The sequence below is a fragment of the Diabrotica virgifera genome, chromosome 2 (assembly GCF_917563875.1).
Source record: "Diabrotica virgifera virgifera chromosome 2, PGI_DIABVI_V3a".
Classification (NCBI taxonomy): domain Eukaryota; kingdom Metazoa; phylum Arthropoda; class Insecta; order Coleoptera; family Chrysomelidae; genus Diabrotica; species Diabrotica virgifera.
In genome coordinates, this window is record NC_065444.1 from 279,292,544 (window position 1) to 279,314,241 (window position 21,698).

The following is a 21,698-nucleotide window of genomic DNA, read 5'->3' on the forward strand; positions in this document are numbered from 1 at the left end:
GATGTTGAATTTTTTCTACAAACTGACGATTTTTTTATTGCTCTAAAACCGGTTGAGATATGCAAATAAAATTTAGTAGGTCTTAAGAGGTAGTTATTGCGCATTTTCTGACATACAAATAAGAATTTTATATTCACCATTGGCGTGCACACGCGTCATATTACCCGGTCATATTACCCGTATGCACGCCAATGGTGAATATAAAATTCTTAATTATATGCAAAAAATGCGCAATAACTACCTCTTAAAACCTACCAAATTTCATTTGTATATCTCAACCCGTCTTAGAGGAATAAATAAATCGTCAGTTTGTAAGAAAAAATTCAACATCCAGTATCTCGGAAACAAAGCATTTGCGGACATATGTTTATAAAGCAAACGGTCATTATTTTTCATGCCGAATTACTTCTTTAAGTTTGTCGCACTTATTTATAGAAACACCCTATATTGATGAAGAACGTTGCTAGTTATTAAAGTACCTAACTTTTTTACTATCCAACATAAGCGAATGAATCAAAAAGCATAATGTTAAGAAAGCCTAAGGCTATAGTTGAGTTTTAATTTCAATATTTTATATGCGCCAGAATATTCCACAGGGTATTCCAAACTTTGAGGAAAAAACACACTATCATTGTTACACCCGGTATACAATGACATTTATCTGTTGAGCAACAATGTTATTATATCGTTATTCTTGAAGAATAAAGCTATAACATATTAAAAAATCACAAAAAACGGACAACAAAAAAGTGGTGCGTTAATTTTGATGCTTAGTGTATATAGAAAGGAGGCAACTCAGTTGATGGGGTCATGTTCAAAGAATAAATTATACAAAAACTGGTGAAATAAATTTGGCAGGCTAAATCGCAAGGAAAAAAGAAGAAAGATAGACCACGACAAAAATGGGATATAAACCCAGGAAAAATATTCGAAAAAAGGGGAACAACATGGATAGAAGCAAGGACGTTGGTATTTACTTTTATAAATATAAGATTTTATTACAACGTTGCCAGTAGTTTCTGCATATGTTTATCTATAGTATAATATCTACAGTGTGTCAATTTAAAAAGTTGCCACCCCCTATAATTTGGTCCCTATAGAAAATCTAAAAATATGCAAAAACACGTCAAATTTATTTGTGAGGGGGACATTTTGTAGACCAGTTTTCAACTAAATTACATCAACCCTATAGCGGGGGCGGACACAACCCCCAAAATCTTTAATGGAAAGGGGGGTTGAGTGATACCTCATTTTGATGGTCATTAAATTACCTTTTCAAAAATACCACATACCTTATATTTCTTTTCAGTACTTTTGGAAAAATCTTGGACTCAATACTCTAAAAAATTTTGGAGTTCTGAACTCTATACTTAATATCTTTACGGTTTTACTTGATTTTTCCAGAAATACTTCAAAAAAGTACTCCAAATACTTTAACACGCCAAAAAAAATTCAATTTGGAGTTCAATACTCCAAAAAAAATTTTGGAGTTCTGAACTCGATATTTAATTATAAAAAATATAATAAATAAAAAAATTAAAATTACTGAAAAGAAATATAATGTATGTGGTATTTTTGAAAAGGTAATCGAACGACCTTTAAAATGAGGTATCACTCAACCCCCCTTTCCATTAAAGATTTTGGGGGTTGTGTCCACCCCCGCTAGAGGGTTAGTGTAATTTAGTTGAAAACTGGTCTATAAAATGTCCCCCTCACAAATAAATTTGACGTGTTTTTGTATATTTTTAGATTTTCTATAGGGACCAAATTATAAGGGTGGCAACTTTTTAAATTGACACCCTATAGTACCGGTATGGGATGCTTTAGTGCAGCCGATATGTGAAACAATTGTGCATTTAATGATAGAAGCATATACTTTGGACCAAATATACCTCACATATAAAGGTTCAAATTTAGATACGAGGCCATCTCAGATTTTACCTTTGACAAAAATGGCGGGCATTCAAAATGGCGCCTATACATATGTGACTAATAGCACGATAACTTTTGAATTAAAAGTCCGATTTCCACCAAATTTGGTATATAGGTTCTTTTTTTGATGTGTAAGATCGAGGTCTAGAACCGAAAGAATCGGTTTAAAAAAAGTTGTGTTTTTCATGGTTTTTATGTAAAAATATGTTGTTTTTTTTTTCAATTCTTTCACCTTGTATATATTAATTCTCCAAAAAGTTAATACTGCTCTTGAAGAGAGCGTAAAAATATGTTTCAGGAAATTTTTTGAACTTTTTAATTATGTTAATTTCCATTTAATAAATGCATACCTTATCTTCACAAGTACCTGTGTGCGGCAGATATTATAAAAATTATTGTGCATTTAATGGTAGAAGCATATAATTTGGACCACATATACTACCCATATAAAGGTTAAAATTTAGATATAAGGCCATCTCAGATGTTACCTTTTACAAAAATGGCGGGCAATCAAAGTGGCTACTATACATTACATATTATGTGACTAATAGCACGATAACCTTTGAACGAAAAGTCTGATTTCAGCCAAGTTCGGCATCAAGGTTCTTTTTTTGATGAGTAAGATCGAGGTCTTGAACTGGAAGACTCGGTTAACCAGAAGTTGTGTTTTACTATGTGGTTTTTTTTTCAATTCTTTCAACCTGTATATATTAATTTTTCAAAAAGGTAATACCGCTATTAAAAAAAGAGTAAAAATATTTTTTAGGAAATATTTTGAACTAATATTTTAATCATGAACTTTTTAGTTATGTTAATTACCATTTAATAAATGCATAACGTATCTTCACATGTACCTATGTGCGGCAGATTCATTTTGAATGACCGCCATTTTTGTAAAAGACAAAATCTGAGATGGCCTCATATCCAAATTTGAATCTTTGTATGTGTAGCATATGTGGTCCAAATAACATGCTTCTGCCATTAAACGCACAAGAATTCTTATAATATTTGCACGAATCTGCCGCAGATAGCTACATGTGAAGATAGGTTATGCATTTATTAAATGGTAATTAACATAACTGAAAAGTTCAAAATACTTCCTAAAAAATATTTTTAAGCTCTTTTCAATGCGTTATTACTTTTTTGAAAAATTAATATATACAGGGTGAAAGAATTTAAAAAGGCAACATATTTTTACATACAAAATCAGTAAAAGCACAACTTCTGGTAAACCGATTCTTCCGGTTCAAGAGCTCAATCTTATACACCAAAAAAAGAACCTATATACCAAATGTGGTTGAAATCGGACGTCTCGTTCAAAAGTTATTATGCTATTAGTCACATATGTATAGTCGTCATTTTGAATGCCCGCCATTTTTGTAAAAGGCAAAATTTGAGATGGCCTTGTATCTAATTTTGAACCTATATATGTGTAGTATGTGTGGTATAAATTATATGCTTCTATCAATAAATGCACAATTCTTATAATATTAAATATTATCGTGCAAATTTTGCACGAATCTGCCCGCACTACTTAGCAAAGCTTGCAGTAAAAATATTCGCTCTGACAGTAGTACCGGCGACTTCACCATAAATTAGAATTTTTCTTTAATTTGCTGTGATGCTTGATGCTGTGATTTGAAAATTAGTTAGAAAATAATAAAAACAAAAAAATCGTATTCCTAAAGTGAATCCTTAAAATCGAATCGTGCATTCAGGGAATACATCGAAATTATACAGTATGTACTACTATTTTCTTTTAGATCTATTTCAAAATAACACTTATGAGAGAAAATTACAAAACACATTAGGTATGATTAATTATACTTTCCAGATATGGTCCAAAATGTTTACATGATTAACTAACAGTTTTTATATAACCTGACAACTGCATTAAAATTATCACAGCTTATGTCTATTTACTGACTGTTTTTGCTGCATACTCCACCAGTTATTTATAGGTTTGCACTTCTTGTAATCAACAAACATATACATAGGCTAATATGGAGAATCGTTGAATTAAATTTATTTTCATATAAGTTATAGTAAACGTGTTAGATAACTAGTTGGATAAGTATGTAGAATTAATCTTAATTTACATGCTAATTGAACACACAACTTTAAATTAATGCAGAGCACTTACAAAACTCCAATAAGTTATTATATTTCTTCATTCAGTTAAACTGTACATGTAACCTGTAACATTTGAATGTAAATGTAAGCTGCTGGTAAAGGGCCTACATTTTGAATAAGTGGTGTAATTTGTTAAGGATCATTTTAAACCTTTACCAAGAACAAAAGGCTAAAATCAGAATAAAAAGCGAAACATCTGGAAAAAACAATATCGAGAAGGGAGTAAGACATGGATGTGTCCTGTCACTTTTGGTGTTCAACGTTTACTCTGAGAAGATATTTAAGAAAGCTTTAGAAGGCACCTCAGATGGTATAATTATAAACGGGCAATATGTAAATAACCTGCGATACGCTGATGATACGGTCATTCTGGCAGATAATGCTGAAGCATTGCAACGCCTAATGGACCGAGTAACGACAACCTATAGAGAATTTAGAAAGAAATTGAATACAAAGACAAAAACGATGGTTATCAGCAAAAACCAAAACAGAAGGGTGAACGTCAATGTCGACGGGACAGATCTGGAAGGAGCAACAAAATAACATACGTTGGAAGTAATCTTGATGAAACTTGGGACCACTCACTAGAGATAAGAACAGAAGCAACAAAAAAAAGAATCCGAGCATTCGAACTCTGGTGTTACCGTAAAATGCTCAAAAGGAGAGCTTATGCTTATAATAACAGAAAGGAAAACACAATATTTTGGTAACATCTTAAGAAATCAAAGTATGAACTGCTCCAATTTATAATCAAAAGCAATATACAAAATCAATAGCAAAAGGGGACCAGCAAAAGAAAACGCAACTCTCGAAAAACCTACTACAATGGACGAATATGACCTCCATAGAGAGCGGCTGCAAATAAGATTAAATTGTCTAATGTAATGGCCAACGTCCTTAAGAATAAAGCACCGTAAGAAGAATAAGAAGGTGTAATTTGTATGAGGGTTTGAAAGGTACGAATATACGAGGTACGCAAGTTCTACTATATATTGTACTTGTAAGCTGCCCAGTCTCTAGATCAGGCCAAGAAAAGGAAATTAAAGGAATTCCTTCAGTGAGATCGTGACATCATCGTACTGAAAGAAGGAAAGGAACGCAGAACTATTATTGTCAAACATAAAATCGATACTGGTAATGCCAAACCCATTTGTTAAACCGCTCGACGATTATCAGAGGCAAAGAGAAAGGAAGCTGAAAGGATTGATCAGGAAATTAAGAAAGACGGGATAGAACCTTCTACCTTCCATGGTTCTCTCCCGTGGTCCTGGTTAAGAAGAAAGACGGAACTACGAGATTCTGTGTTCTATCTGGACTCCGTTTATTGAAGAATGTTATCAAGAAATTTAATTACTCTCTGCCTCGGATCGATGACACGTTAGATACATTGGCTGGAAGTAAATTGTTTTCTACTTTAAACTTAATATAAACTCTGGATATTGGCAGATAGAACTAGACACAGTAGATAAAGAGAAGAAAGCCTTCATCATGGGATCTGGATTGTGGTAAGTCAACCTAATGCCATTTGGACTCTGTAATGCTCCTACGGCATTTGAAAGTCACACTCTTTAGTAATCAAAACACAAATAATGTTCTATAAGATAATTTGCTGGCTGCGGAGCAAAGGGCTCCTATTGGCTTGATGTTCTATTAGAGGTTGCAGTAGGGGGTTACTGTGTGATTCCAGTTCTTCATGGTGCTTCGTGTTACATTTAGTGATCAGGTTTGACACTTACCAGGGAGCATCAGTTATCGTTCGCAATATTTTCGATTGGCTTCTTTGAATTATGGTTGTAGATATTTCCTACCGACTAGCCAGTTTAGATCTTTCATTCTAAGGTCAATTTGTTTCCGCTTCTTAATGAATATGTTCTTTCCAATTGAGTTTTGGGTCAAGATGTATTCCTAGGTATTTGGTGCTAGAGGATTGAGGAAGTTGGATATTGTTAAGTGAAATTGGGGGATACTGGTCTCTTCTCAAACTAAAAGTCACTTGGACTGTTTCAATAATTTTGATTTAATTCGGTTCCCTTCGCCTCGATTTCATTCAATTGTACCTGTAGAATGTTAGATGCTATAATTATATTTTCGTCTGCTACAAACATAACAGCATCATCTGCAAAGATACCAGTGATGGTTTCATTATTGGAGGGTAGATGTGCTGTATATAGCACATGTAATATTGGTCCAATAAAGCTGCCCTGTGGGACACCAGAGTTTATAGGAAAATCGTTGGAATGACGTAGTGATAATGTGAAATTAGAAAAAAAACAAATACTAAAAAATTTATTTATAATTTATCTTAAAAATTGACAAGTTTTTGTACTGCTGCGAAGCATCTCCACTTGTCTGGCAAATAAAAAGGCTCAAAAACGTGCGGGAAAGGCGTGTCGAAGCCCGTGACGCGCTGGATGGGCGCCTCAAGATGCAAAAAACATTCCTCCTGCAAAAGACAACTTTCATTAAAATAATACAATTTTCATATCTTTGTTTTTAAATGCCATGCCGGTTTATTTAGAGACGTTGTGGTTGTGGACAAATTGGTAAACCGCAAGGCGGATCGAGAATAAGTACAGACAAGGACGTTTGGGTCTTGACAGCCAGTGACGTACGAGAGAACTAATTTTAAACTTTACGCTTGAATTATTTGTATTTTGGTTTATGCGTGTTTTCGTTTTGTTGATACACAATTTAAATATGATAATTTTCAATATAGGAATATCTATTATTTAGTATTCCGAAAGTAGATTGTTCATTAACATTTATACAGTGAGAGGATAAAGTCGTACCCCCTATGACTGATGCATTTTAAAGATAAACAAAATCGCTAGGAAACATCGATTTTTAAACATGTTCTAAAGCTGGTATCCAATGGAGGGTGGCGTGGCACGCTTCACTAGTTTACGTCGGCAAATTAATAAACATATACTTTTTGATAAAGGACCATGTTAGTATACTCAAGCATCGAGGGTACACCACCAGTGTTGGCGGTAGCACTTTTAGTAAGTTGGTTTATTCATACAATGATAAACATTTAAAAACACGTCCTTAGACCACAAAATTACCACGGCCCTGACTGTACGAGCCTCTAGCCGAGTTGGAAGGGTCTGTTTCAGCTTTTGACTTCCTTCGAACCGTGCTCACTTAGCGACAAACGATGGAACACTTCGCGCCGAATCAGGCTGGCCAAAAAGAAAGGGTTCACTCGGCCATAAAAATATTCCACAGGGTGATGTGTAATCCACCCTGAGAAAAAACCAAAATTTGATTGGTACACTCTGTATACAATGACAATTTACCTGTCTAACAACAATATTATTACAACGATATTGTAAAAGAATAAGGCGATTAGACCAGGAAGAATCTGTTTTGGGGTGGATGTGAGAGGTGGCATTCGGATTTTTGCAGACAAAATTAGGTGACAACTTCAGTAATTATAATTGACTAATGCTCCTTCTCAAATATGCCCGGAACATTAATAAAAAAATTACAATATTTAAAAACTTCGAAAAACCTCGATTTTTTTCAAATTTCATTGTTTATAACTTTGAAATGATTCATTTTGGAACAAAGTCGTAAAGAAATAAAATAAAAATAATTAAATTTTAAATGACATACGATTGGTTTAAAATGTCTTTTTTTTTTTATTTACACAAATAAACCCGCATCAACCACTAAGGGTTATTAGCGGGGGGACATACACAAACAGTAAGATACATATTATTATATAAAAATGCTTTACAATCTGGTGTATTGTTTAGTCATTTTGAGATAATTTAATAAGGAGTTTAGGTTTGAAGTCAGTACACTTTTAATATTGTCACTAAGAGCACACGCGATCCTTTCTTTCTGGTACACTGGACACTCGATAATTATATGTTTCACTGTCAGTCGCGTGTTGCAATTGGTACACATCGGAGCGGCCTCCTTGTTGAAGATATGCTTGTGTGTTAGTAACGTATGTCCTATTCGGAGTCGGTTGATGATGACTTGGTCTTTTCTATTACTTGGTAACATGAGTTTAGTTCCTACTTGACTTAGGCATTCTTTTAGTTTGTTGTTAGTCTGATCCCAAGTAGTTTGCCACGTTCTGTGGACATGACCTTTGATATTTACTTTGTGATCAGTCCAAGGTATTTGATCTGTGATAGAAATACTTTGGTCGGTAGTTGCATTGCTTGCTAGAGAGTCGACTTCCTCGTTGCCAATTATTCCCATATGGGAAGGTACCCAGATGAAGAAAATATCTTTCTGTTGATTCTGTAGATAAGATAATTCTTCTTTGATTTTGAGAAGAATAGCGTGAGTTGTATATAGCTGTTTTATCCCAAGTAATGCGCTCATTGAATCGGTGATAATCACAAATTTGCTTTCATGGATAGAACCACATTTTTTCATTGCCTGGTGAATTGCTGTAAGTTCTCCGGTATATATACAACAATTTGTTGGGATTCGTACGGTAGACTTGATGTTTCCGCAGATATAAGCTGCAGCATGTCCTTCATCACATTTGGAAGCATCAGTGAAGATTCGATGAGTTGTTGGGTATTTGGAAATTAAATTTTTAAAAGCTTGCTGGATAAGGAAAGGATGTGTGGAATGTTTAGGGAGATCTTTTAGAGACATATCTATTTTTGGAGGTTTGATCATCCAGGGAGGAAAATTTACATGAATGGGTGTAGTGAGACTGAACTGTTCTAAATTAAAACCAATACGTTTTGTTCGCTCAGGAAATGGTAGCATATTTCTTGCAATGTTTTCGTAATGATCAGAAGATATATTTGTTCTGTAGAATATTGTTGAGTAGGTTACGTTGCTTTTGTTTGCTGAAATTCTGGCAACGTAATTCAGTGATAGAAGTTGCCTTCGTTGGCTTAAAGGGAGTTCATTAGCCAGAACTTGTAAACTACTTACTGGACTAGTTCTTGTGGCACCTAAAACCAATCTCAAGCACGTATTTTGAATGTAGTCAAGTTTTTTTAAAGATGTTTTGTTAGCAGTATCGTAGCATAAACAGCCGTAGTCTAATTTACTTCTTATTAATGATCTATATAGATTAAGTAAAGTTGTTGTATCAGCCCCCCAAGAGGTATTTGACAGCATTTTTAGTAGGTTAATTCTGGATTGGCAAGAACGTTGCAGATTCGTTACGTGGTTTTTCCATTTTAAGTCACGTTCAAAAGAAAGTCCTAAGAAATTTATTTCTTCTGACTGCTTCAGCATAACTCCGTTAAGTGTTAATTGAATATTAGGATAGTCTTTCCTTTTGCTAAAAATTAAATAACGTGTTTTTTCGCCAGAAAATATAAAACCCGTGTTTTGCGACCAGTTTTCAATTGTATGTAAGGCCGTTTGCAATATATGTGATCCCAGAGTTACATTATTTGTTTTTAGATAAATGACTAAGTCGTCTGCATATAGGCTAGTAAATACAGGAAGCTTTATTTGATGTATAATACTATTTATTGCAATCAGAAAGAGTGTAGGACTTAGAGTAGATCCTTGTGGAGTGCCATTTTGCAGTACTCGTCTGGAAGATGTGAATCCATTGGCTCTAACTCGAAAAGTTCGTGTTTCTAGAAAATTTTTAATAAACGACAACATATGCCCTTGGACATTCCATTCTTGAAGTGTTTTTAGTATAAGATGTCTCCATGTTGTGTCAAAAGCTTTTCTTATGTCAAAAAATACGGCAATAAGTTTTTGATTGTGCAGAAAAGATTCATGTACAGCTGATTCAAGGGTTATTAGATTGTCTGTTGTGGATCTACCCGTACGAAATCCACTTTGTCTGATACTTATTAGGTTATTGTTTTCGAGATACCATTTAAGACGATAATTAAGGATTTTTTCTAAAAGTTTGCAGGTACAGCAAGTAAGTGAGATTGGACGATAGGAATTTGGATCGTCTTTTGGTTTATTATATTTAAGGATTGGAATTATAGTTGCTTGCGACCATAGATCAGGAAAGTCGTGCTGAATGAACATATTATTAAAAATATCGACTAATATTAGTTTTGCATTTAGAGGAAGATTTCGTAAGAAAAGAGGGTGGATATCATCAGGTCCTGGCGTCGAATTTTTTGCGCTTAAACAAAATTCTAATTCTTGAAGACTTATGGGTTTGTTTATTGGATTGTCGCTCTCGGTGATTTGTATATTTGACGATTCCATTAGATTTTTATATTCTAAAAAAGATATGCTATAGTTGGAATCACTAGAATTAAGTTCATATATATCTGCTAGTATTTCTGGAATAGCTACCCTGTTTGAATGCATTTGGTTATTGTATGATAGCGTATCTATGCCTCGGAAGTATTTTGTTCCTTTTATTCTGCGTACTTTGTTCCATATGTCGCCTATGGGAGTGGAAGGATTTATTGAAGCCACATAATTTTTCCAACTGTCTCGTTTTCCTTTCTTGATCAATTGTCTGCTTTTTGCTCTGAGATTTTTAAAAATTATAAGGTTATCGATAGTTTTATGTTTCTTATAAACGTTGAAAGCGTGTTTAGACAAAGTAAGTGCTTGCGCAATTTCGTTATTCCACCAAGGAACTGGCTGCCTTTTACTAGATTTTGTTTTTCCCACTGCGATTGTTGCTGCAGAAATAATAATATTATTAAATAGTTCCAGATTTTCGTTTGCGGTATTGGTTAAATTGAAGTTGTTTGTTTGTCCTTCTATAAGTGTTCGATACAAATCCCAGTCAGCTGACTTTATTTTCCATGTTTGGTGAATCGGAAAAGTCAATATATCATTAGTATCTATGTTTATTGTGATAGGGAAATGATCACTATCATATAAATACCCCAATGTGTCCCAGTATAATAAAGTAGCTAGCGACGGACTGCATAAAGAGAGATCTATAGCTGAAAATGTACCATTGTATGAATTTAACCTAGTAGATTTGCCAGTGTTCAGTAACACTAAATTTAAATTGTCGATGAGATTGTTTAAGAGATTACCACATTTGTCGGTTTTGTTACTTCCCCAGGTACTGTTGTGACAGTTAAAATCGCCTAATATTATTTTTGGGTGTGGAATTTGGTTTAAAACATTGCTTAGTTCAGTTATATCTAAATCAGTAGGATGAGGTAAGTATACGTTGCAAATATTAATTTTCATTTTGTGGGTGACTGACACTGCAACTATTTCCAGGTTTGTTTGCAGTTGTATTTCGGTTGACTCTATGTCATCCCTTACGAAGATTGCTGTTCCGCCGCTTGAATGATCTGTAACTCGGTTTCTTAGAAAAGGAACATAATTTTTTAATGTTACATTTTGATGTTTGAAATGGGTTTCTTCTATGCATATGACTAAAGGAAGATAATCGTTTATAAGAAGCTTGATGGATTCTATATGGGTAAAATAACCATTGAGGTTCCACTGTAATATGAATGTATTATTGGCCATTTTAACTATTTACTTGAGAACTTGATTCGTAGTCAGTTTCGTCAGTAGAAGAAAGACTGCTTAAAAGTAGTTTCTTCTTCAATCTGGTAATATTGTTTTTTAAACTTTTATTTTGTGTTTGAGAATATATAAAGTTTAGAATTTCTTTGATTTCATCGCTTTCATTTGAATAATTTCAACAAGTTGAGGAATAATTGAACAAGTTCAGGATGTTTTGAGTGAAGGGAATTTGATAGAAAATCACATATTTCATGAAAAGAAAGTGTGAAGGAAGGGATTCTCTTTTCAATTTTTTCTTTAATTTCATTGAGAATATCTGGAATAGAATCTTGAGTTTTAGGCTTTTTATTTTTTTGTTTTTCAGTAGTGGGAGGAGGTAGGTCATTTTCAAGGATTTCGGGAGAAGTGGAAATTTGTCTTTTAGTAACATGAATAGCTTCAGAGATTTTTCTATCGCATTCAATTACTGAATCTTGGGATATTTGTGGTTGTGACGAAATCTGTAGTTCTTTGTATGTTTGTAAGGAAGTGGTTTGGTCGTTTGTGGCTGATGTTAATTCGTGATTTTTTGTGATGTTAAGTTTCGGTTCCTTTAATGTCTGGGTACTTTCTTCGTGTTCTTTCCGTGGTTGTTCTTCTGGCTGGCTATATTCTTTATTGGCAGAGTTGGGTACGTTCACTGGATGGTCAGTTTCCGTTTGATTAATTGGACTACTTAATGATGATAAGGAAGGACAGTCAGAATCTTGATGTCCGACCGTCTTGCATCTGGAGCAGTTTAAACCGTCTATGGAAATGTATATTCTATATGATGTATTGTCGAATGAAATTAGGAATGAGTCAGGAATCGATGCATTTTCTAAAGGACTTATGAAGATTTGCCTTCTAAAGCTAAGCACGTGGCTGTATTCCGGGTCTTGCATGCCTACTCGTAGAAACGTCATGTTGGAGATGGATTTTATACCCATAGTTTTTAGATGGTCTTCAATTATGCTATTAGGTATAGTAGGACATACACTTGATATGATTAATCTCTGGGCAGGAGTTATTAATCTTCTTACTTCAATTTGGTTGCCGTCAATAATTACATGTTTGTGGGAGCTAAGAAATTGGTCAACTATATATTTAGACGAGAGGTAGATGCAGATGCGGTTGTTTGCGATTCTGGATGCCCAAATAACGTTTTTGGGCTGTACTATTGATCCAACAGCTTTTACATATTCGAAAACTTGTATTCCTTGTATGGTTGAAAGTATGATACCTTGGTCTTTTGAAGGATGTTTAAAACTGTTTAATGCATGAGAGTAAGAGATATGTGACGTAGTCGCTATATTTCGTGAAGTAGTAGCTAATTCCGGTTCAGCCATCGTCCCGTTGAAAATTTACATGCATTGAAACAGCGGATCTGAAGCCGGACCTGGCCTCTTAACAAAATTAGACGGCAGCCTAATTACTTGAATCAGCAAAAAGTTGTTGTCGATAATCGATAATTTGGATTGAAATCGATAAAATATTGCCTTTTAACTTCTGATTTTATGGTTAGATATAAATAATGCAATTTTGTACTCACAGAATCGTTGGTTTTTTAACACACTGTCACATTTAAACTTTATCTTGCAAACAATGTAAAAATTAAATTATATTTCAACTTTTAACTACTTGAATTTATAAATTTGTCAGGACCGATATAAAGCTGTAAGATTTGCTTGCTATCAGGACCGGACCTCTTAAAATGTCTTAAATTATTACCCTTTCTGCAAATAGCAATAAATACAAAATAAGGGGACAAAATAAGCCTGTTTTTATTCAATGTTTTTCAACCACTTTGGTTGTACTAAGAACCTTCGTAATTTGCTTAGAAAATTCTTACAACATACTTAATCCGTCCACCAAATTTCATTAAAATCGACTTAATAGATTTTGCATAATAATTTTGCAATCTAAATTCTTTTAAAAAAGTTAAAAATTTTTAAAAACTTTCTGAACAAAAAATAGACCATTTAGAAGTTTTCTAATTTTTTTACATATAAATAGACGCTCTATACACTTTACAGAATTAAAATCGGATTATTTAAGCGGCCTCAGCACTGTTTTAAAGTTATAAACAATTTTTTGGCTTATAAACAAATATAGTGAGGACGTTTGAGATGGAATACATTCATTTTCTCGAGAATGAGCGGCTCTGGGGATAAACCCCGAACAGGTCGATTTTTATATTTAAATTATAATTTTTTGGCATATATATCATACTAGTGACGTCATCCATCTGGGTGTGATGACATAATCGATGATTTTTTTAAATGAGAATAAGGATCGTGTGCTAGCTTATTCGAAAGGTTATTCATTTCTCTATTCACTAATATAGACATTAACATAATTATTTATACAGGGTGCCCAAAAAATTTTTTTTAATTAATTGAGACAAAAAGAAGAAAGTATACAATTTATATATATAAATATATATATATATATATATATATATATATATATATATATATATATATATATATAAAATGATGTTGGATAATCGAGTACAAATATAAAAATAAATAAGCAAAATCATTGGCTAATACTCGTAAAGTGAATGTGAATTTAGTTGGAAATATATAAAATGATGAAGGGTCATCATTCCATACATTTCTTTGCAACTATATACACCGGTGTTTCGGCCTATTTGGGCTTCGTCAGTATAGTGTAGCAAGTTAAAAAAGGTGTTTGTTAACTTGTAAAAGGATTACTACAGGAGTAAGGTTACCATTTTTGGTCAGATTGTTAGAATTGTTAGCCTTGCGACTGCGGGTCTTCTAACAATCTGACCAAAAATGGTAACCTTGCTCCTGTAGTAATCCTTTTACAAGTTAACAAACACCTTTTTTAACTTGCTACACTATACTGACGAAGCCCAAATAGGCCGAAACACCGGTGTATATAGTTGCAAAGAAATGTATGGAATGATGACCCTTCATCATTTTATATATTTCCAACTAAATTCACATTCACTTTACGAGTATTAGCCAATGATTTTGCTTATTTATTTTTATATTTGTACTCGATTATCCAACATCATTTTATTTAATAATGTTATGGCTTTTCATTTCCTCAGGTAGCCTTACCTCCTTGGCAATGTTAGTTGTAGCCTTGCGACTGCGGGTCTTCTAACAATCTGACCAAAAATGGTAACCTTGCTCCTGTAGTAATCCTTTTACAAGTTAACAAACACCTTTTTTAACTTACTACACTATACTGACGAAGCCCAAATAGGCCGAAACACCGGTGTATATAGTTGCAAAGAAATGTATGGAATGATGACCCTTCATCATTTTATATATTTCCAACTAAATTCACATTCACTTTACGAGTATTAGCCAATGATTTTGCTTATTTATTTTTATATTTGTACTCGATTATCCCACATCATTTTATTTAATATATGGCTTTTCATTTCCTCAGGTAGCCTTACCTCCTTGGCAATGTTAGTTGTAGCCTTGCGACTGCGGGTCTTCTAACAATCTGACCAAAAATGGTAACCTTGCTCCTGTAGTAATCCTTTTACAAGTTAACAAACACCTTTTTTAACTTGCTACACTATACTGACGAAGCCCAAATAGGCCGAAACACCGGTGTATATAGTTGCAAAGAAATGTATGGAATGATGAAATGATGACCCTTCATCATTTTATATATTTCCAACTAAATTCACATTCACTTTACGAGTATTAGCCAATGATTTTTCTTATTTATTTTTATATTTGTACTCGATTATCCAACATCATTTTATTTAATAATGTTATGGCTTTTCATTTCCTCAGGTAGCCTTACCTCCGTGGCAATGTTAGTTGTAGCCTTGCGACTGCGGGTCTTCTAACAATCTGACCAAAAATGGTAACCTTGCTCCTGTAGTAATCCTTTTACAAGTTAATAAACACCTTTTTTAACTTGCTGCACTATACTGACGAAGCCCAAATAGGCCGAAACACCGGTGTATATAGTTGCAAAGAAATGTATGGAATGATGACCCTTCATCATTTTATATATTTCCAACTAAATTCACATTCACTTTACGAGTATTAGCCAATGATTTTGCTTATTTATTTTTATTTATATATTATTTATATATTATTATATTATTATATATATATTATTTATTATTATTTATATATATATATAGTCTTTTAAGTCCCTTTTACTTTTCAGTGTCGGGACTAATGTCTATTCACGTGTGCACAAACTTTGACCATTGTTTTCTATCCTGCGCCAGTCTGCTTGCTTCTGCTACGGTTTGCCCTTTCTTTTGGATAATCTTTGCAATGGTTGTATCCCAGTTTTCTGATGGTCTTCCTTTGTTTCTTTTTTTCTGTATTCTTGCTTCCCATACTTTTCTTACTGGTATGTTTCTTCTCATTCTTTTCATGTGGCCCCACCAACTCAGCTGTTTTTCTTCGATGTATTCTAGGAGTGGTTTAGTTTTGAGCTCCGCTCGTATATCTATATTTCTTATTCTGTCTCTTTTTGTTACTCCTTTTACTCGTCTTAGGTATTTCATTTCCAGTGCCTGAATCTTACTCTTCATTCTTCTTGTTAATACCCAAGACTCGCACCCGTATGTAAGTACTGGTCTGTATATCGTGTTGAAGACAGTTATTTTGGTTTTTCTGGATATTTCTTTTTTATTTAAAAATTTGTTGTTAATTGCGTGGAATATTTTAGACGTTTTGTTAATCCTTTCTTCTATGTCTTTGTGTTGTTTTCCGTTGTTTTCCACTGTTACTCCCAGATATTGGAAGTGGTTTACCTGTTCTATTGTTTCTCCATTGATTTGTATGTTTAATACGGGTTGTTCTTGTGCTACTACCATAATCTTTGTTTTGCATGTGTTTATTTTCATCCCATGCCTATTTAATACCTCATTCCATGTTTGTAGATTATTTCTTAGATCTTCCTCTTTATCTGCCATGACAATTACATCATCAGCAAATGCACATTCTGATATTCCTACTCTTTCTTGGTTTCGGTAACCTACATGTAGCTTTTTTAATTGTGGTATACATTCTTTCATTATTTCGTCCATGAAGATGTTAAAGAGTGTAGGGCTCATGACTCCTTGTCTTAGGCCTTCAGATGTTTTAAATTGTTTTAAAATGTTTTAAAATAAATACAATTTATTTAATTCGAAATACATTTTACTGTTGCCCTAAATCAGAAAAAAATGTTTATTTGATAAATAACTGAAAAATGAATTTATTCCAACTCAAACATCCTCACTGTATTTGTTTATAAGCCAAAAATTGTTTATAACTTTTAAACAGTGCTGAGGCCGCTTAAATAATCCGATTTTAATTCTGTAAAGTGTATTAGATAGGTAGAGCGTCTCTTTATGTGTAAAAAATAGCAATCTTCTAAACGGTCTACTTTTTGTTCAGAAAATTTTTAAAAAATTTTAACTTTTTTAAAAAAATTTAGATTGCAAAATTATTATGCAAAATCTATTAAGTCGATTTTAATGAAATTTGGTGGACGGATTAAGTATGTTGTAAGAATTTTCTAAGTAGTCCAGAAAGCTACTGCGCATCCGCTAGGAAAAATATTCTAATTCCGATTTTTTGCACAAACTTACTCAAAAAAGACTCCTTTTAACAAATTTGCATGTTTCCAGGACCAAAAGGTGGTCAAAAATTTTTTAAACGTTTTTTTTTTGTTTTTTTCCTAAAATTATTATTTTTGCATGGAAAAAAGTTTTTTTAGGTTTTTTGGATTATTCCAAATAGAAAAGGGCTTTAGTGACTTTTCTCTAAAAATCTAAAAATGATAGTTTTTGACAAATAAGCGATTAAAAATTGAAAAATTGCGAAATTGGCCATTTTTAACCTTCAAAAACTATGTGAAAAACTAAAAATTTGAAAGTTGCCAAGGTAGGTAGATATTCTTTAAACATCGATTGATGAAATCCCGAAGAGTTTTTTGCAATAAAATATTCAAAACTCCTTTGTTTTTTAATTGCTAATCAAGCGTGCGCGATACTATTTTCCACCGACAGTATGGTGCAAATGAAAGGAATAAATTCGTTATTTCGTAAACCGGCGACTTTAAGGAAAAATCCCGAAGCAAGTCGATATTTATTTTTAAGTTATAATATTGTGGCATATATGGTATACTAGTGACGTCATCCGTCGGGGCGTGATGACGTAATCGATGATTTTTTTAAATCAGAATAAGGGTCGTGTGGTAGCTCATTTGAAAGGTCCTTCAATTCTCTATTCAGCAATGTAAACATTTATATAATTATTTATACAGGGTGTCCTTCTACTTCTTTTTTTGTCAAATAATGTTATTTAATAAACATTTTTTGGACACCCTGATAAATAATTATGTAAATGTTTATATTACTGAATAGATAATTGAAGAACCTTTCAAATAAGCTAGCACACAACCCCTATACGTATTTAAAAAAAAGCATCGATTACGTCATCACGTCCAGATGGATGACGTCACTAGTATACCATATATGCCACAATATCATAACTTAAAAATAAAAATCGACCTCTTTCGGGATTTTTCCTTAGAGTCGGCGATTTACGAAATAACTAATTTATTCCTTTCATTTGCACCATACTGTCGGTGGAAAATAGTGTCGCGCACGCTTGATTAGCAATTAAAAAACAAAGGAGGTTTGAATATTGTATTGCAAAAAACTCTTCGGGATTTCATAAATCGATGTTTAAAGAATATCTACTTACCTTGGCAACATTCAAATTTTCAGTTTTTCACATAGTTTTTGAGGGTTAAAAATGGCCGATTTCGCAATTTTTCAATTTTAAATCGCTTATTTGTCAAAAACTATCATTTTTAGAGAAAAGTCACTAAAGACCTTTTCTGTTTGGAATGATCCAAAAAACCTAAAAAAACTTTTTTCCATGTAAAAAAATAAATTTTAGGAAAAAAACAAAAAAAAAAACGTTTAAAAATTTTTTGACCACCTTTTGGTCCTGGCAACACGCAAATTTGTTAAAAGGAGTCCTTTTTGAGTAAGATTGTGTAAAACATCCGAATTAGAATATTTTTCCTAGCGGATGCGCAGTGGCTTTCTGGACTAAAGCGAATTACGAAGGTTCTAAGTGCAACCAAAGTGGTTGAAAAACATTATTTTGTATTTATTGCTATTTTGCAGAAAGGGTAATAAATTGAGACATTTTAAACCAGTCGTATATTATACAAAATTTAATTATCTTTATTTTATTTCTCTACGGCTTTGTTCCAAAACGAACTCTTTTAAAGTTATAAGTAAAGAAAGCAGAAAAAAATCGAAGTTTTTCGAAATTTTTAAATATTTTAATTTTTTTATTAATGTTCCGGGCATATTTGAGAAGCAGCATAAGTCAATTATTATTATTGAAGCTGTCACCTAACTTTATCTGCAAAAATCCGAATGCCACCTCGCACGTCCAAGAATAGACCATTTTTCACAGATCCGTCCTGGTCTAGATATCATATTAAAAAACCACTTAAATCGGACAACAGGTTTAGGAAATTAGAGATAACAGAAAAGACCCATTTTTAAGTTGGTGCATTAATTTCTTGGAGAAGTGCAGATATAGATATAATATTTTTTGAGATATTCTGAAATTAATATTCCTAAATTATCTTTTTCCTTTCAGCTGAATATTTCTATTCCAAAAATATTTCTCAAATATTTAAGATTCAACTCAATACAACCCACCCTAAATACATCAAAACTGGACTATTAAGATTTTTATTATTTTTCCTTTGTACGATACGCTAATGCGTTATGTAATAGCTATATCGATTATTAAAATTCCACAGTTAATATTAATTGCGTTTAGTTATCAAAATAATATTTCTTGTCACTTAACAGTACAATAAAGTTTTAATTATTATTTAACCAATTAATTATACATTTAAAGTAAATGTAGGTACATTTAATGCAACATTGAACTTGCTGACATTTGTTTATGCGCTGGCACACTGGATAATGAGTATATATAATGTTAATTGAAAATCAACTGGCCATTTTCGGTTATTGTTAAAGTAATAATTGCTAGCCTTTCTCTATTCGTATTCTCATTTCTCGTTTATATATAATTATGGTAGCTGACCAAATAACAATGAAAAACAGAAAAGTTTGGTTAGGGTAACAGCGGAAAGGCAATTCGTACATTTCGTCAAAGCTTCCTGACATTATAGAGAATGAGCTACAAAGTTAAATTAGTATCGCTGCGTCTTCTTCTTCTTCTTCAGCAACACTAAATAGTTTAGGTTAGAGTCAGACTAAACCATCGTAACCAAGAGGTTCGTCTTCTTCTTACATCTCTTTTACCTTTTATTTGCCCTCCATAACCAAACGCAGCAGACTGTAACGAGGATCTTACTATATGACCGAAATATTTTAGCTTCCGCCTCTTAATTGTCAGTAGTAATTGCACAAGAGCTCTGAAATTCTATATTAATTTCAGAGGTCGAGTGCAATTTGTCGCGATTATTTCATGAATAAAACTGTTCAAAACCAAAATTTTATTGTAATTTATTTATGTAAGTACCATTAAACACACAGTTTTTATAAATATTTGACGATTGAAAGTCATCACTTTTATAATTTTTAAAACATTAATTGTCATTAATGTCACTGAATGTATTTTTTCGTAGCAAAGAAGAGCATCTAACGTAATATACTTTTTGCACGATTGATCATTTTTGGCTGTTTACCGTGACAGATTTTACGTCAGTAGGTGACATTTACTAGCAACTCGACGGTAAGTAATCCAACTCGACGGTAAGTACTCCAACTCGACGGTAAGTAATTCACTTACCGTCGAGTTAAAAAATCTCTTAATTTTAATTTATTTTTTGAAAGAATAAAGAAAACTAACGAATTATTTATTAATATTGAAACTTATGGTACAATTTGTTAATTATTCTCTTCAAATACGCGATCAAAGTTGAAAACTTGGAAATATCAATGCCATCATAAAGAAAAACGGTGGATTTAATCATTGAATATTCTGCCCAGAGGCTTCCAGGAGCTTTTAACTGCATATGTCTTTGAACGAAATATGCCAATAGAGTCTTTTCTTCGATTCTTAAATTTTTGCCTTCGCACCATTTTTTAAAACTTTGGTAGGTATTTTGATAACGGATTTTGGATTTTTCGGGAATAATTGCGGAACACCCTTCTTCCCAAGCCCGTTCAATTTCTTCAAATTCACTTTCGCTCATATTTTAATTTATAATAATCAAAATTGTACTTAAAATTATTGACAACTAAATAAAAACTCAATTCTCCATTGTTGTTATGCACCCTAGTTACTACCTAACAACCAAATCGGGATGAAATCTTGATAAAATGGATGAAACTAGTCAATATGACGAAAATGTTTAATTTTATAATTTATAATGGTATCAATCGTGCAAAAAACGTTATAAGCATGTCGAGCGTTAAGGGTAACCGATCTCAGACAATAATTGGAGTCGTCGCTCTGCTCCTCCTTCAAACAATTGTCTTCGATCGGTATAAAACCCTTACCGTTCTCCATACTTAATATACTATAACGACGGGAGATTATCAAAAATTATCGATTTAATTCAAATTTCTGTAGCTTTCTATTGGTCAGAATCCCCTATGAATGAAATAATCAGTAGTAATTGCACAAGAGCTCTGAAATTATTGAATTTTTCCCGAGTGACACTTTGACAGTTTTAATTTCACGAGCCGAAGGCGAGTGAAATTATGTCAAAGTGTCACGAGAGCAAAAATTCTATATTAATTTCAGAGGCCGAGTGCAATTTTTTGCGATTATTTTATGAATAAAACTGTTCAAAACCAAAATTTTATTGTAATTTATTTATGTAAGTACCATTAAACACACAGTTTTTATAAATATTTGACGATTGAAAGTCATCACTTTTATAATTTTTAAAACATTAATTGTCATTAATGTCACTGAATGTATTTTTTCGTAGCAACGAAGGGCATCTGACGTAATATACTTAACGACGGGAGATTATCAAAAATTATCGATTTAATTCAGATTTCTGTAGCTTTCTATTGGTCAGAATCTCCTATGAATGAAATAATCTGTATTATTTCTTCCTTCTTATTAACCCTATCAAGGATTTCAATATTGCTAATCTTGTTTACCCATGATATTCGTAGCATCCTTCGATAACATCAACGCTCAAAAAGCTTCCAATTTTTAAATCTCTAA

The 21,698-nt window shown here is 32.9% G+C and overlaps 1 protein-coding gene across 1 annotated transcript in view; it reads right to left on the reverse strand.

The window, feature by feature from the left end:
* Positions 1-6,338: 6,338 nt before the first annotated feature.
* LOC126880647 (2-oxoisovalerate dehydrogenase subunit beta, mitochondrial) overlaps positions 6,339-21,698 on the reverse strand; it is an 81,308-nt gene continuing 65,948 nt past the window's right edge. Inside the window, exon 7 of the mRNA XM_050644689.1 lies at positions 6,339-6,508. Coding sequence (XP_050500646.1) covers positions 6,368-6,508 — 141 coding nt within the window. The 3' untranslated portion in view covers positions 6,339-6,367. The remainder of the gene's footprint in view (positions 6,509-21,698) is intronic.